The sequence below is a fragment of the Amblyomma maculatum genome, chromosome 1 (assembly GCF_055883805.1).
Source record: "Amblyomma maculatum isolate TAMU_Amacu chromosome 1, ASM5588380v1, whole genome shotgun sequence".
NCBI classification, from domain to species: Eukaryota; Metazoa; Arthropoda; class Arachnida; order Ixodida; family Ixodidae; genus Amblyomma; species Amblyomma maculatum.
The window spans coordinates 34331447-34344441 of record NC_139344.1 but is presented as its reverse complement, the minus strand read 5'-3'; the positions used below and the strand labels follow the sequence as shown (position 1 = coordinate 34344441).

The following is a 12995-nucleotide window of genomic DNA, read 5'->3' as shown; positions in this document are numbered from 1 at the left end:
GCGGTTAGCACCCGGGTGCTTTATACTTCATTGTTGTGTCCCCTTTTGCTGCGGGTTATCTGCGTCACAGTTACTGTGTGTACATGTTAATGTTTTTACCGGTGTTCCTTTGTATCAGCTCCTTGTGTAGAGGTGTCCTCGTGGTGATACTGCTGTTGACATTGCCCTTTTTTTGTTCCGCAAGACGACTCTGCGATAGCGTCAACCATACGTGACTGTACGGTTGTCACGCCCTTATGCTTTTAGAATTTTTACATTTTATATGTTTTCCAGAATCCCTGCGCTCACTGCATCTGATTTTCTATCGTTTTTTTTTTCGCATCATTGTTTCTTCGGTGCGGTAGCTTCAAATTATACATTGCACTTGTGCAAAATGTTTGTTGTGGTCAAAGGTGGCTTTACAAGAGTGAGGCTGAGGGGAGGCGGGGGGCAGCAACAGAAATCCAAATGTACAGTGTCATACCGATATGTCAACAGAACGCTTCGTTTCTGCGCTAAAATTAACTTCATTTTTTAGTGAAGTACCGTGTAGCAGCAAGTAATAACCAGGCAGCACGAACCGTCGGTCCAATATTGCAGCGTGCTGTTAATGCACTGTTCCTATGTCGGGCCAGGCGTTGCCGACACAGTACCAATATTGGGCTCATGTTTTGTGCTTCCATGATACCTTATCGTTATATTTCGAAGATTCTTCTTCATTTTTCTTCATGTTCACTGGCATCAATTGCATCTGTTCACGAAGCCTATATGTGCACTCTGCAATGACACGTGTTTAGGGTATTATTATTTCCCTCACGAAAGAAAGACAAACACAAAATAGTTTAAGTTACAGAAAACTGAAACAGTGTGAATTGTCGTCTCACGAGGAGGAACGGAAGCTTATCTAGCCCGAGAGGTTTTCGCGGATGATTTTTGCCACTCCTGCGCACAGGCGCGCATAGGAGTGTGCCGAGCTCGGCAGTTGCAGTCGAGCTAGAGTTACTATATATATAGGCTTTGCCAGAGTTGCACGAAGGTGCCGCATAAGCAACCAAGTTGTGTGTTGAAGCCGTACGGCGCCTTTGCAGGAGTCGAGCAGGCAGTCTGAAAGCCGTCGAGAAGAGATTACTTTGGCTGTCGTAATCGAAATAAGTCACCGTCCCTGCAGCTCGCACAGAGCGCGGCACGTCGTCATCGCGACGGATGACGCAATGCAGCTGGAGTGCCTGTCGGGTCGGCTTCACGGTGTTACACGGTTGCTTGGCGGCGGAAGAAAAGGAACGAGGAACTCTGGAAAAACCTATATAGTAATTTAAGTGGAGCTACACCCTAGCGCCATCTATCCCGGACATGAGGAAATGCACAAGGCGCGTTAAACTGCATCGCCTAATCACCATTGAGCGCCGTTCCGTGTGAACCTGCTGCTACGCGCGCTCGGCATCGTATCGCTTTTCATTTGTCGTGAATGAAACGTTTACCGGGCCACTTACTTGTCATTATTTTCCATGCGTTTGTGAACCTTGACCCACTGAAGATGCACACTTCCAGCTACTGGCAAAGCTAGGTGTCCTAGATGAGGCTCGTCTGCCGGAGTTTACATGACCTTAACCCTCTGGTCGAGGAAAAAAGAAAAGCAACGGAAAGTTCCCAGAGGGCCACCACGTTGCCATCACTGGCGCGCGAGAATCTACTATGGGAACGGTGCATGACAGGGTAGGATTATTTGAAAAGAAACGCTCAAAGATGCGCCTTTCCAAGTCAGTCTATACGCCATTCATTTCGCTCTTTTTTGTTCCATCTACACATCGGACGACTTGGTTAATTTTAACGCCATAGACGAACCCGACGGCCTCAGCGGCACGCCAAGCATTCCGCGGACTGAGAATAACAAGGCAATCACGGGTCACTTTTAATAGACAGCAAGACGCTCTGATTCACGTGAATCGTGTCAAGCGCATTAAGTGTATAGCATCTCCAGCGGGTACTAAGGAACCAACAGCGTTGCAGTTAGAAACAATGGGAATGCATCTTCGGATCGGTGAAATGAAGGCACGCAGTGTGCTGAAAATCTCATCAACAGTTGGGGGCTCGTATGCGAATGCTCCCGATATCGACTGAATGGCGCTGGTATGCCACAGCAGTGCAGCACAACTCCACCTCCCCGCTTACTTTTGTCCACACCTCTACACCTGTTCCACGCGGACTGAGTTAAATGGCGAGAAATTCTTATAGTTTTAATATGATAACCTTGAATACTGCGATGAATTGAATGAAATTATCGCTGGCATCATTATGAGTCCGAAGAATTCCAACTCATTCGCTTTACCGAAACCCACTAGACGGTCAAGCAGCTATTCATAACGCTGGGGAGCTATCCAAGCAATATGTTGAGACTTAATGAAGGTACAGTTGTGAACAATATTGTAAAACAATTTTGTACAAAAAAAGCCAAATTATTTTGCAGTTTTTTTTTCTTTCTTTTGAGGTTGACACTTTTTTGGCTTACATAATTATAAAAACTTTTAAATGAATAGTAAACTTTGTTCCCACTCACATTGCTCTCTATTGCTCATGAATGTACGTCATTTCGTGCCAGAAAACACCGGAAATTGTGCGCATTTTATAGCGACCTTCGAAATTGTTTCTCTGTACGATGATGTAAAGCATTGCGGTCGGCAGAAGTCAAAGCATAAGCGCCTGTTATTTCAGCTATCGTGTGCATTTAGTACTAGGTAGCTTGTTCCTTAACTGACATTATACCTATATTTTGCAGTATGTGGTTTTAAGTTGTATCGCGCAGTGCAGACCAGAGCTTATGCAATTAAAATTCATGCTGTCCATTTCTTAATATTCGCCACTATCGTACCACCTCGATTATGCGCGGCACTTCAATCTATTGTTTCAAGACAGCTTGAAATTGTTTGCTACCCTTGTTACCTTGAGCAGGGCTTCTTAAGATAGTAAACCTGTTCGCGCAGCCCACGCTCCTAAATATTTCCACTGAGTAGCTGGTTAGAGCAGGTTTTAAGGTACTCGTGCCATTAATTAGCCGCTTGTCCTGTTTATTTTGATAAATCGCGAGGCTTCAAGTCGAACACATCACAAATCAAAGTGGAACACTTCGCATATATGATAGCTGGCTGCGCGTTAAGTCTATTAAAGGGGTTACGGTTTGTGTTTAAACACTGTCGGCAAATGGCAAACGCCTGGTAACGAGACGGCAGATGCGCGGTTCCGACTTAATAAACTACTTTGCTAGACTCGGCTAGTACAGCGCTTGGCTTTAACATTACATATCGCGTCAAACTTACACATTTCCAGAACGTCGAAAAGTAAGACTAGAAGACTAGGAGAGCTCTAATCGCCTGAGCATTTAAAATACAAAAAAAAAAAAAACATGTTTAGGTTCGAATTACACTTCTTGTTGTGACCCTTTTTTGTGCTTTTCCTTTCCAGTGGAACCAAATGAGCTCTAGCAAAAGTTATTGGTTTGGTTTGGTTTTGGGGGTTTAACGTTCCAAAGCAGCTCAGGCTATGAGAGACGCCGTAGTGGAGGGCTCCAGAAATTTCGACCCCCTGGGGTTCTTGAACGTGCAGTGACAGCGCGCACATTGCGCAAAAGTTATTCTATTTTGCTATTTCACAGTATTCGTCAAATCCTACAGAAAAACAGGGAAGTAAAATGTGCTAGCAGAACAAAACCACTCTTTCCATCAGCCCAATCTGTAGAGAACAGAATACGAGTCTCTTAAAAACACAGGCAATTATTGCACAGTAATTCTCATTAGGGCTGAGTTCTAAGGTGTCAAGTTTCGGAAACCATGAGGGCACTTTTATGCTGTATGTACAGGGTCGACCGCTCAGAGCTAGAACACCTGAGATCGGTGCTCTGCGAATCGCGCAGTGCCCTCGCGTAGACAGTGAGCCCACACATTGTGTCAGGGTCCACTGTGACTCCGGGATTCCACGAGCTCTGCGGTTCCAGCGGTGTGTGATAAACCCTGTGCAGGTGCCGGCAAAAGTAGACGGAGAACGTTACCGCTTTCTAACATCGTTCACATAGTGTGTGATTCAAGCTGGAAGCTTTAATATGTGTAGGCTGGCTGTAGGTAGCGGCGCGCTTTTTAATAGAAAATCGCTTTTGCGCTTGGAATGCGGTATCATGCTCCGCTTACTTATGTGCGCATCTGTGCATGCGCCAACTTGCATGCGAGTGACTTCGGAGCCAGTAGCTGCAGAACTGGGACCTACTTAGCAAAGCGCTACGTCATGCAGACGCTGTCGCTGTTGGCCTCTGGGAGCGTGGCATGTACGGCGCAGGAGATAATTAGCCACGATTTGGTGGTGAACACCAAGGGGAAATCACAATAAGCGATTGCGAGTAAAAGATGAGCGTGAAGCGTGAAAGTATAAAAGTGCAATGATAAAAAACGAGAAAAGAATGGTAATAATACCATAACAATTTTGATGGAAAAGAGACTACACGGATAAATATGGAACAATTTTGAATATAGTTTTCCTACTGAACGTAGGAGTTGCAATTATTCTGTCATGAAGGATTCCATAAATTGTACCTAATGCCAATCCCTTGGAGCTCGCACCGACCGAAAGTAAAGCTGTGGGTGACAGTGGGAACCCTAATCTTTAGAGGCGATGTTTTGCGTTTTTCGTTCTCCACGGACATCTTTGCGGTTTCTGTTGTTGCTTTCAACAGCACGGCTGGTGCTGCAAAATTCGTTTCATGGTTTTAAGGCCTGCACATTGCTTATTATTTTCGCCTGTTTAATTTTTACTACCAAAATATTTGCCAGATGGAAACGTTTTTCCTTTTTGCTTTCTTAGTGGGCGGATGAAAGTATCAGCAGTTAAGCCAATGCGTGCGGCCTAGTTGTCTCCGTTCCTACCACACACACACTGACTTATTCGCTCAAATGGTCGTATACTCGCTATAAACAAGAGACGAATGGTGTATGCTTCTTATTCTTTTTTTCTCTAAGCATGTTATGTCTCTCTGCTTGCCGTAGCTGTTCAGCATTCCCCTAATGGTACAATACTCGATTTTCTTCTTCGCAGAAAAACCCGCACATTTAAGAGTTCCGTAGACACAAAAAAGACGAACGTGTAGAAGATTACGCCCATCCTCCAAAGGTGCGCTTGCTGCACTTTAATTCAAAATCCATTATCTTCGTTTATCATTAAAATGAATGAGAAAACCGCCGAAGAAATGTTTGTTTACACAAGCTTACCCTTGCATTTGGCCGATGTTTGTCGCATGTGCACTTCACTATTCTCCACATTCCAGAGCGACTGAGGATATTTGCCGGGAAGCGCAACTTCTGCGATGAAAAAACAAACAAACAATGGGATCCATTAAATTCTACCCGGCCGGTTGCTAAGGTCACGAGTGCGCGCATATCGGTTCATAAAGGGACATATCGGTACAGTGCGGATATTTGTTCACGTAAACATATCGCGCTGCGAAAACATTTCGCACTTCCCAGCTATGATACCACTCCTTCGAAGCGATCGAATGAAGGCTTAAAAGACCGCACATGAAGACGAAGCGAAATACTCTAAAAACGCGTGTACTCGATTGGTAAGCCGAAAGTAACACCGATCGAACATTAAAGAAACGCTGGCTGACAGCGCGGAAACACCACGTTCGTGATGGAGTGGCAAACTAGATGCTTAATGCTGAGCCTCACGGTTGCATTAGGAAGAAATTGTAAGGGGCTTGCCTGGATTAAAAACAAAATCCTAAGGTTTCTTTGTTTCATGGATGCAAGAAAAAAAAAAAGGATGGGACGAGTCAAGGATGCAAGGCAAGCAAGCACCAGACATACAAGCTTCCCGAGACTAGCCCACATGAAAAACTTAGTTTTACTTTTCGCATTGATCCAGTTGATCACATTTGCACTTCACTGTCTTTTTATTCATGGGAGCGTGCAGGAGTGTGCATGTCTTTCAATAGTAGCTACGGTGTACTGGGCTTTTTTTTTTTTTTTTTACTCTTTGTTTTCGTGCAAATCATGCGGGTACTATCATCTTCAAAACTGTGTTTCTGTGATCCTGCTGGGTTTCTGCACAAAGTAAAGAGCCCTTCTTCATCTAGATAGCCGAGGAGATTTCATCAGCATCAGTCAAACCGCTCTTTCTACTTTTGTAGCTGAATTTTAAACAAAGGAAACTTCTCGTTTGTACTGAGTTCTGCATTGACGTAGGTGCGGGAAAGTCCCCACCTAATCATTGTTTAACATGATGAGCAAGTAAGAGCAAAGAAACTGGTAACCAGGTAGCCGGAAGCGCTACCAAAGAGCCGTTGCATCGGGAGAGCATGGGAGCTGGCGATTTCTCGAGCTTACTGTTTTGACAAAAGAAATTCCGATTTCTAGTTGAAACAGACTTCCTATCGCGATATCCTGCTTGCCACAGTTACATTATCGAGCCTAGAATGTTAGAGGGCAGCAAGCGGAGGTCACAGTTCTATTTTCCTCAGTACACTGTTATTTACCTTATAATTTAGTCTCAGCTCTTTTTTTTCCCGCGCGTACAATCAACGCATCCTGTTTTCTTCACGGATCATTTAGGGATTTCAAATTATGTTTATCGCTGCTTGTTGTCCGTTCTATACGAACATACACGTTGTGTACCGACCGCTCCCAGTCCACAGCTAATTTCGGCATGTCGAAGTGCGCAATGAAAATCTCATCAGTGCACAAGGAATAGATACAAGCTGCGCTGATGAAGTCTCATTTAAATTATGCATAAGCCGCGCAAATAAGGAAGCCGGTGCCATGCACTAGTGATAAATAAAGTTATTGAAGGCGTGAACAGGGAGAAGTTAAAATGGCTCACAGTGAAGCGCTGCGGGTAATAACAGTGGCGTCTCTCTCCTTCTGGACTGCACATAAGTATGCTACCGATAACAACGCAAGTGCTGCGGCATACGTAAAAAGTCGGAGCGTTCGTGTTCATTGTCTAAGGTGATGCCAATGTGTAGTCCAGCGCTAACTGGTGAACATAAAGGGCCCACAACAGTGCCCGCCTACAGGTTAAAAGAAATCCTGGACGGACATGCTACAAAAGTGCCGTTACGGGATGAACAGGAGTGTACGTAGTTCGCACCAAAATTATTTTTTCCTAATCAGCTCTCCTAACACTGTAACTGTTGTAACAAGCCGAATGACTGTAAACGAGCAAAGAGTGTCTATGCCAGGCACGTAAAGGGCAAGCCAGGATAAAGAGGCGGCGTGCGCACGTTTATTAGCCATTGGCGAATTTAATAAACGCTCGAGTCATGCGCACAGTTGGGAACTGTTTACGTGTAGCAAATAATACTCGCACATTTTTAACAAACATAAACCGCCGTGTGCTAATAAGTAACCACTTGGCCACCTAGCTAGGCAGTGTTGCAACCCGTTTTTTTTTCGCTCTCTCTTCTCTCTACTACCAGAAACCGCTTCTTTATCCCCGTTAACCAAGAGGCGACGCTTTATAAAATATGCTATTCTTTATTCAGTCCCGTGCGTGATTTTTTTTTTTTTTTTCAGAGGTTTGATGACCTACCTATGGCGGCAGCCCCTCTCCTCAAATGCCCTGCAAGAGACGTCTTACAATGGACGCGACAGAGCGGTGCAACTTCTGCGTAGAAATTTTGCTGCATACATGAAAGAGGCACCTTGAATACAGTACAACAAAGACAAGCAGTTCTGAGCGATCAGCGCACGAGGTCAAAACTAAAAGCCAAGCTTTTGATACTGCACTTAAAAGCCAGGCTTATGTTGTCGGACCTGCAGAGTCGGCTTGCTCAGACTGTATAGTCTAAAGCTCTCGAGAGGTGGCGATTGCCAGTTATTTTGCGTCGGTTTGTACTCGTTGGGAATTCTAGTGTAAAATGTTCACTTGCTGCTAACCATATAGTATCTGTCACCACGCGAAACCTCGAGAGTTTGCCTATACCTTGGCCAGGTACCGATCAGGTTTCCAGTGTTAGAACCGACCTTATAGACTAACTCGTTTGAGCAAGCCAGCAGTGTTCTTGTTTCCTGTCCCTGTCCAAGTGTAAAGATGACGCATGCAACAGTATAAAGCACATATAACACGCAGCTTCTTGGGACTCTCTAACGCGTTAATGCGGCCTTAAAATCGTTTCCCGCGTTTTAGAAAGTAACTTCGAAGATTTATTATTATTATTTTTTTTTGGTTGCTCGACGTTTGCCCGTGGAAATAATGTGAAGGTCAAACAAAGCCTTATTTTGCGCCCCGGGAGGTTGCGTTTTGTTGTACCGCACCAATGCATCCACTTCAAGGATCTGTGTCAATCTTGATATGTGTTTCTCTATTCTGCAGCTGCTCGTATGACTTTGTCACAGTCCATGAACGTGCTGCACTGGTAATGAATCATAACAGCAACAGTTCTAACCTACATTTCGCATTGATTTTTTGGCCATCGGCAGCAGTTTTGAGAACAGTCACAGGCACGAGCTGATTTCCCCTTGTCAGGCCCGAACAAGTAATACCGCTGTGGTTCCGTCGGTAATACTTGGGCGGCGGCTAAGGCGACCAGAAAACGCGCGGAGGCTCAAGCTAGTCAACTGAAGCTTTTCCGAATGGCACCATGTCAAGTTGCAGGTCGTTCTGTACATTCTCAAGGCGTTATTTGTCCTTATGGATTGAAACTGTGCTCACATTTAACTTACACTTTCCGCTGCTAGCGTACAGCGCAAGCTTGGCTTGTTTCATGCCCCGCTCGCGCTTGAGAGTTCGTGAGCGCTTATTCTGAAACATAAACCGTTTAACGCTTGATATTGGTCTGTTCTCTCATTTTTATAAAGCAAAATAGCAAACATGTTTCGATAGGGGATGTGTAAGGGGCTTTATTGCCCGGCAGACATGGCTGCCTTTAGCCGAGACGCCTCTGGCCTCTAAATGTTTTTTAATACGTATCATAACGTCCCTAAATTCATGGAGTTTGTAGTTTTGTGGTGAACTCACGTGATGCTTTCAGGCATATAGTTATGGTTGGCTATTGCTTGAAACTCTATTGCAAACATGGACTTGGTCCTAGCTGTAATTGAGCACTTGCTCTTAAAATTGAGGCGAGCCCTGAAATCCAAGCTCAGGTGTTTTCCTTCCACACTGGACTGAAAAGTATAACAAATATAAGATCCTTTTACTCCATTTTTACTCTCCTGCAGCTTCTTTCCTGTTCGAGTTGGCATTTTTCTGCTATTTCTTTATTCCTCTCGCTTTATGCTGTTCATGTGGTGGTTGTTGATCGTGTAGTCTCAACGCATTCAGCTAGGACATACGAATTGTTACCTGTTACCCTAGGTAAACTATTCCCTTCACACGTAATTTGTTTACTGTATCTTTCATGAATGATCTGTGAAGCGGTAAATTATTGGTGAGGTATCAATGCCATTCTACAGAACACATGCAAGGATAACACCATTTTCCTAAGTTAAAAATAATTCTATATTAGCCATCTTTCAATAGGAAAGACTTCCGATGAATCGAGTTACTAGGGCTCAAAGAACAGGAAAATTAGCGACCATTTTAATTAGCAACGATAGACGAACTAGGGACACTATTCTTCACCGCCAGAAAATGCATGGAATTCGACATTAATCCAACTACAGTCTGAAACCATCATCTCCGCAGGTTCACGGATCCTCTTTCAAGTCTCCAACTCAACACAATCGATGCTGTTTCGGGAAATCTCACGTCGTAACAACTTTCCAGCCTTTCAAGGCTCTCTTTCACATGGCCACGAGAAATATTCGTTATCCAGGTTACTTCCTGGCTGTTCCACCGCATTCCTATTGACCGCTCTTTAAGCAGTGCGCCATTTACTCTCTTTTTTTTTTTTTTAGTTTTAGCTTAAAAGAACCTTTAGGTTCCTTATTCGTCTGAAACATAAGCCACTTAGAATTGCTTTAGCTGTTCGAGCTTTCCTGCCGAACGTCATAAAACTGTCACGTGTGCGTTGCTCCCACTGTATTTACGTCACAAGCCATTGTACATTGCAATTTATACCGTCATAAAATTGTGCGTCACCCCATATTTCAATTTTGTTTATTCAAAGGAACATTGAGAAAAGATTTCTGTAGTGAACTTCCTCAAATATGTGGCGTAAACTTGCTTATTACTCGCAATCTGCGAAGCGGTACGCTGAGACGTGGCAACGCCTCGGATGCCTGTCGAAATTTTCCCTCCTTGACGATTTATATCTTTATTTTGTGAGCACTGTTGTGACAGTTAAATAGCGCGGTTTTACTATGCACCGCTGCTAACAACCTGATTGACTACGAACGCAGTTTGAAGTCGAAATGTCCGAAGTGTAGAGGCATGAAGTACCTGGCTCAAACATAAGTATGCTACGCAGGGATATTGCTGGGATCGATTGGGCGAGAAAGTTTCGACTCTTCCTCCTTATTAGTGCATATATTCTGTGACAACTTAGCAGCGACTCATTTCGTTGCCAATTCGAGTGCAGTTGCACTCTGGACGTTTTAGACTCTGTATACCACGGCAGCGACTGTACCTCCTGCTGGTGACCATCCGGTTGCAACACAGTTCAGGCACGATAAGTTTTGTCGCACTGGCATTGCCTCGCCAGTTTTTAGAACCCCCTTCCTGCCCGCAGGTGCAACAGTCCTTGTGCTTGTTACCATATTATCGTCATCTGTGTACCGGAAATGTCTCAGCGACCAAGCAGTGGGCCCTTGGACAGCCCTCAAGCCGTGACGAGCCGAACCAGCGCGGATGATCGCTTCAGTGACCTCAGGAGGAATGGTCCCGGAAAAAGGCGCGCGAGAAAAAAAAAAAAAAAAAGAAATGTACGACGGCGTTACCTGACGCTTTCTTTATTAAGGCGAGTGTTGTTTTCTGAGATCCCAAAGAAAGGTCGTCCCTGTGTTGTAGCGTACACTTATATATATTATATATATATATATATATATATATATATATATATATATATATATATATATATATATATATACTGAAAAATAATAAAAAAAAAAAAAGCGCGGCGCCGTCGAGCGGAGGTTGTGTGACTCCGATGTGTTGGGCGTACATCGTGTTCGCGGTGATATACAGTTTACCGTTGTGTCCGTGTAGAAATTTAAAGACGTGTTATTTATTCTGGTCACTGTTGTGCGGCGCTCCTGTCACCTAATCCCACGGCGTCGTATGTGTGAGTGTTTTTGTTTGTTCACAAGCCGAAATGTAGTGTTGTCCAGAGTTGCCCCGGCGGATGCTATAAATGATATTGAGAAAGAAAATGACGCTGAACAGAATGCTTGCTCATTGTGTCCGGATACGGCCCCACCGATTTCGTACCGGTGAGGTTGAAGACAGACAAAAAAAAAAAAAAAAGAAGGAACCAGAGAAAGAGTATTTTCGACAACATTTTTGGAACGGGTGCGCTCGTATACATTGTTTCGGTGTCAGTTGTGTGACTGGGGATACGCTGACCTCACAGCTAACATTGTGGTGCTGTATTTGCTATGTCTCGATAATTTCAACGCACCTTGGGCTCTACAACACGGTGCTCATGTCACCCGACGCCTCCTGCGGCCTCGTTCCGCTGTCTTCAGACTTCTCTTGCACCTTTTTTCTTTTACGCGTTTTATTAGTTTGCCAATGAAATCAGACGTTAAAAGGCCACGAAATGAAGGATTTGATGCTGGCACCTAACCAAGACACCTTAAAAAGGGAATGAGCCGTAGCCTTTCAAGCACGCTTTTGTAATGTGTGGTGCATACTGTGAGAGCCTCAGTCTGGAAATGACCACAAATCCTGGCTTGCACACTGATTTTATTCCGCTCTGACTTTTGGGGTCAATTTTCTTTTTTGTATTGGAGGTCGGGGCCGGTGTATCTGAGCCTACTTACCGCAACAAACAGCAGCGCTGAAGGTAAGCCATGAGAAGAATCACACCCAGCGCTTCTCATGGCTGACCTCTTAGCGCCATTGATAGCAGTGGTTTATCCTTCCCCTTTCCATCCTTTATCGTTCCCTTGCGTCTCGGTACCTATTTTTATCACGGCATTCGCTCAATACCTGTGCTGTATCAGTGGCAAAGGAGGAAACATTCGGCCCCAATGTCACCGTTTCCCCTGTTATCAAAACAATAAACTCAAACATTGGCAGCGCTACCTATATGTGTTAATTTCCTTGTTACTTACGTTGCATTTTACGGCAGTTTTTGCAAAAGAATGCGTGGTGTATTTATGTTGCATGAATGATCTAAATATATGTTTGTTTTTTATCCTTCTTCATGACTTTTATTTTGGCGCTAAATTCTCAAACCTGGATGACAAAAGTGCGGGTCAACAGTTGACTCTATCCGTTCTTCCAGTGGACCGAATAATTTAAAAACCAGCTGTATGAGTATCTCCAGCGAAGATTGCCGCATGTGCGAAGGCAATTGATTGACGCAACAGAGTGGTATGCGGCTATTTAACACGTAAGCTTTGCTCTTACTTTCTTTTGCAAGAAGGAAAATGGGCTCTGTATCATGCTGAATGTAGTGTGAGTCTCGTGATAAAAGGACCTTTTGTTCGACCTTGTGACGTTGAAACATGTGTGCTTCTGTTCTTCATTTCACACATCATTTTCACCAACCTCCACCTATTAATTCTGATTTTTTCAGGCACTTGCAGTGAGATAAAAAAAAAATCACAGCATGCGCAGGCTTTTGCTGACGGAAGGGCGTCTGATGCAGTCTGCGCTTGTGTTGATATATATATATATATATATATATATATATATATATATATATATATATATATATATATATATATATATATATATATATATACAGAGGTGGGCATTTGACCTCAAAAACCTCGACCTCACCTCAAACTCAAAAACTATTTGGCGACCTCACTCAGCCTCAACCTCATCAATTGAGGTTGAGGTCCCCCAGGCGACCTCACCTCACTTTTCAGGTGACCATTGGCGACCTCACTCAACCTCACCTCAAACTCAAAATGTGAGGTTGAGGT

At 44.0% G+C, this 12995-nt stretch overlaps 1 protein-coding gene across 2 annotated transcripts in view; it reads left to right on the top strand.

Moving 5' to 3' along the window:
* The window catches only part of LOC146202114 (tachykinin-like peptides receptor 99D), a 59314-nt gene extending 47950 nt beyond the window's left edge, over nucleotides 1-11364 (top strand). Inside the window, exon 5 of one of the 2 annotated variants that reach the window (XM_084587953.1) lies at nucleotides 10628-11364. In XM_084587953.1, coding sequence (XP_084444079.1) covers nucleotides 10628-10988 — 361 coding nt within the window. In that variant the 3' untranslated portion in view covers nucleotides 10989-11364. Of the gene's footprint in view, nucleotides 1-7529 lie in introns of both variants that reach the window. The other variant, XM_084587955.1, reaches the window with a different exon arrangement.
* The last annotated feature ends 1631 nt before the right edge of the window (nucleotides 11365-12995 follow it).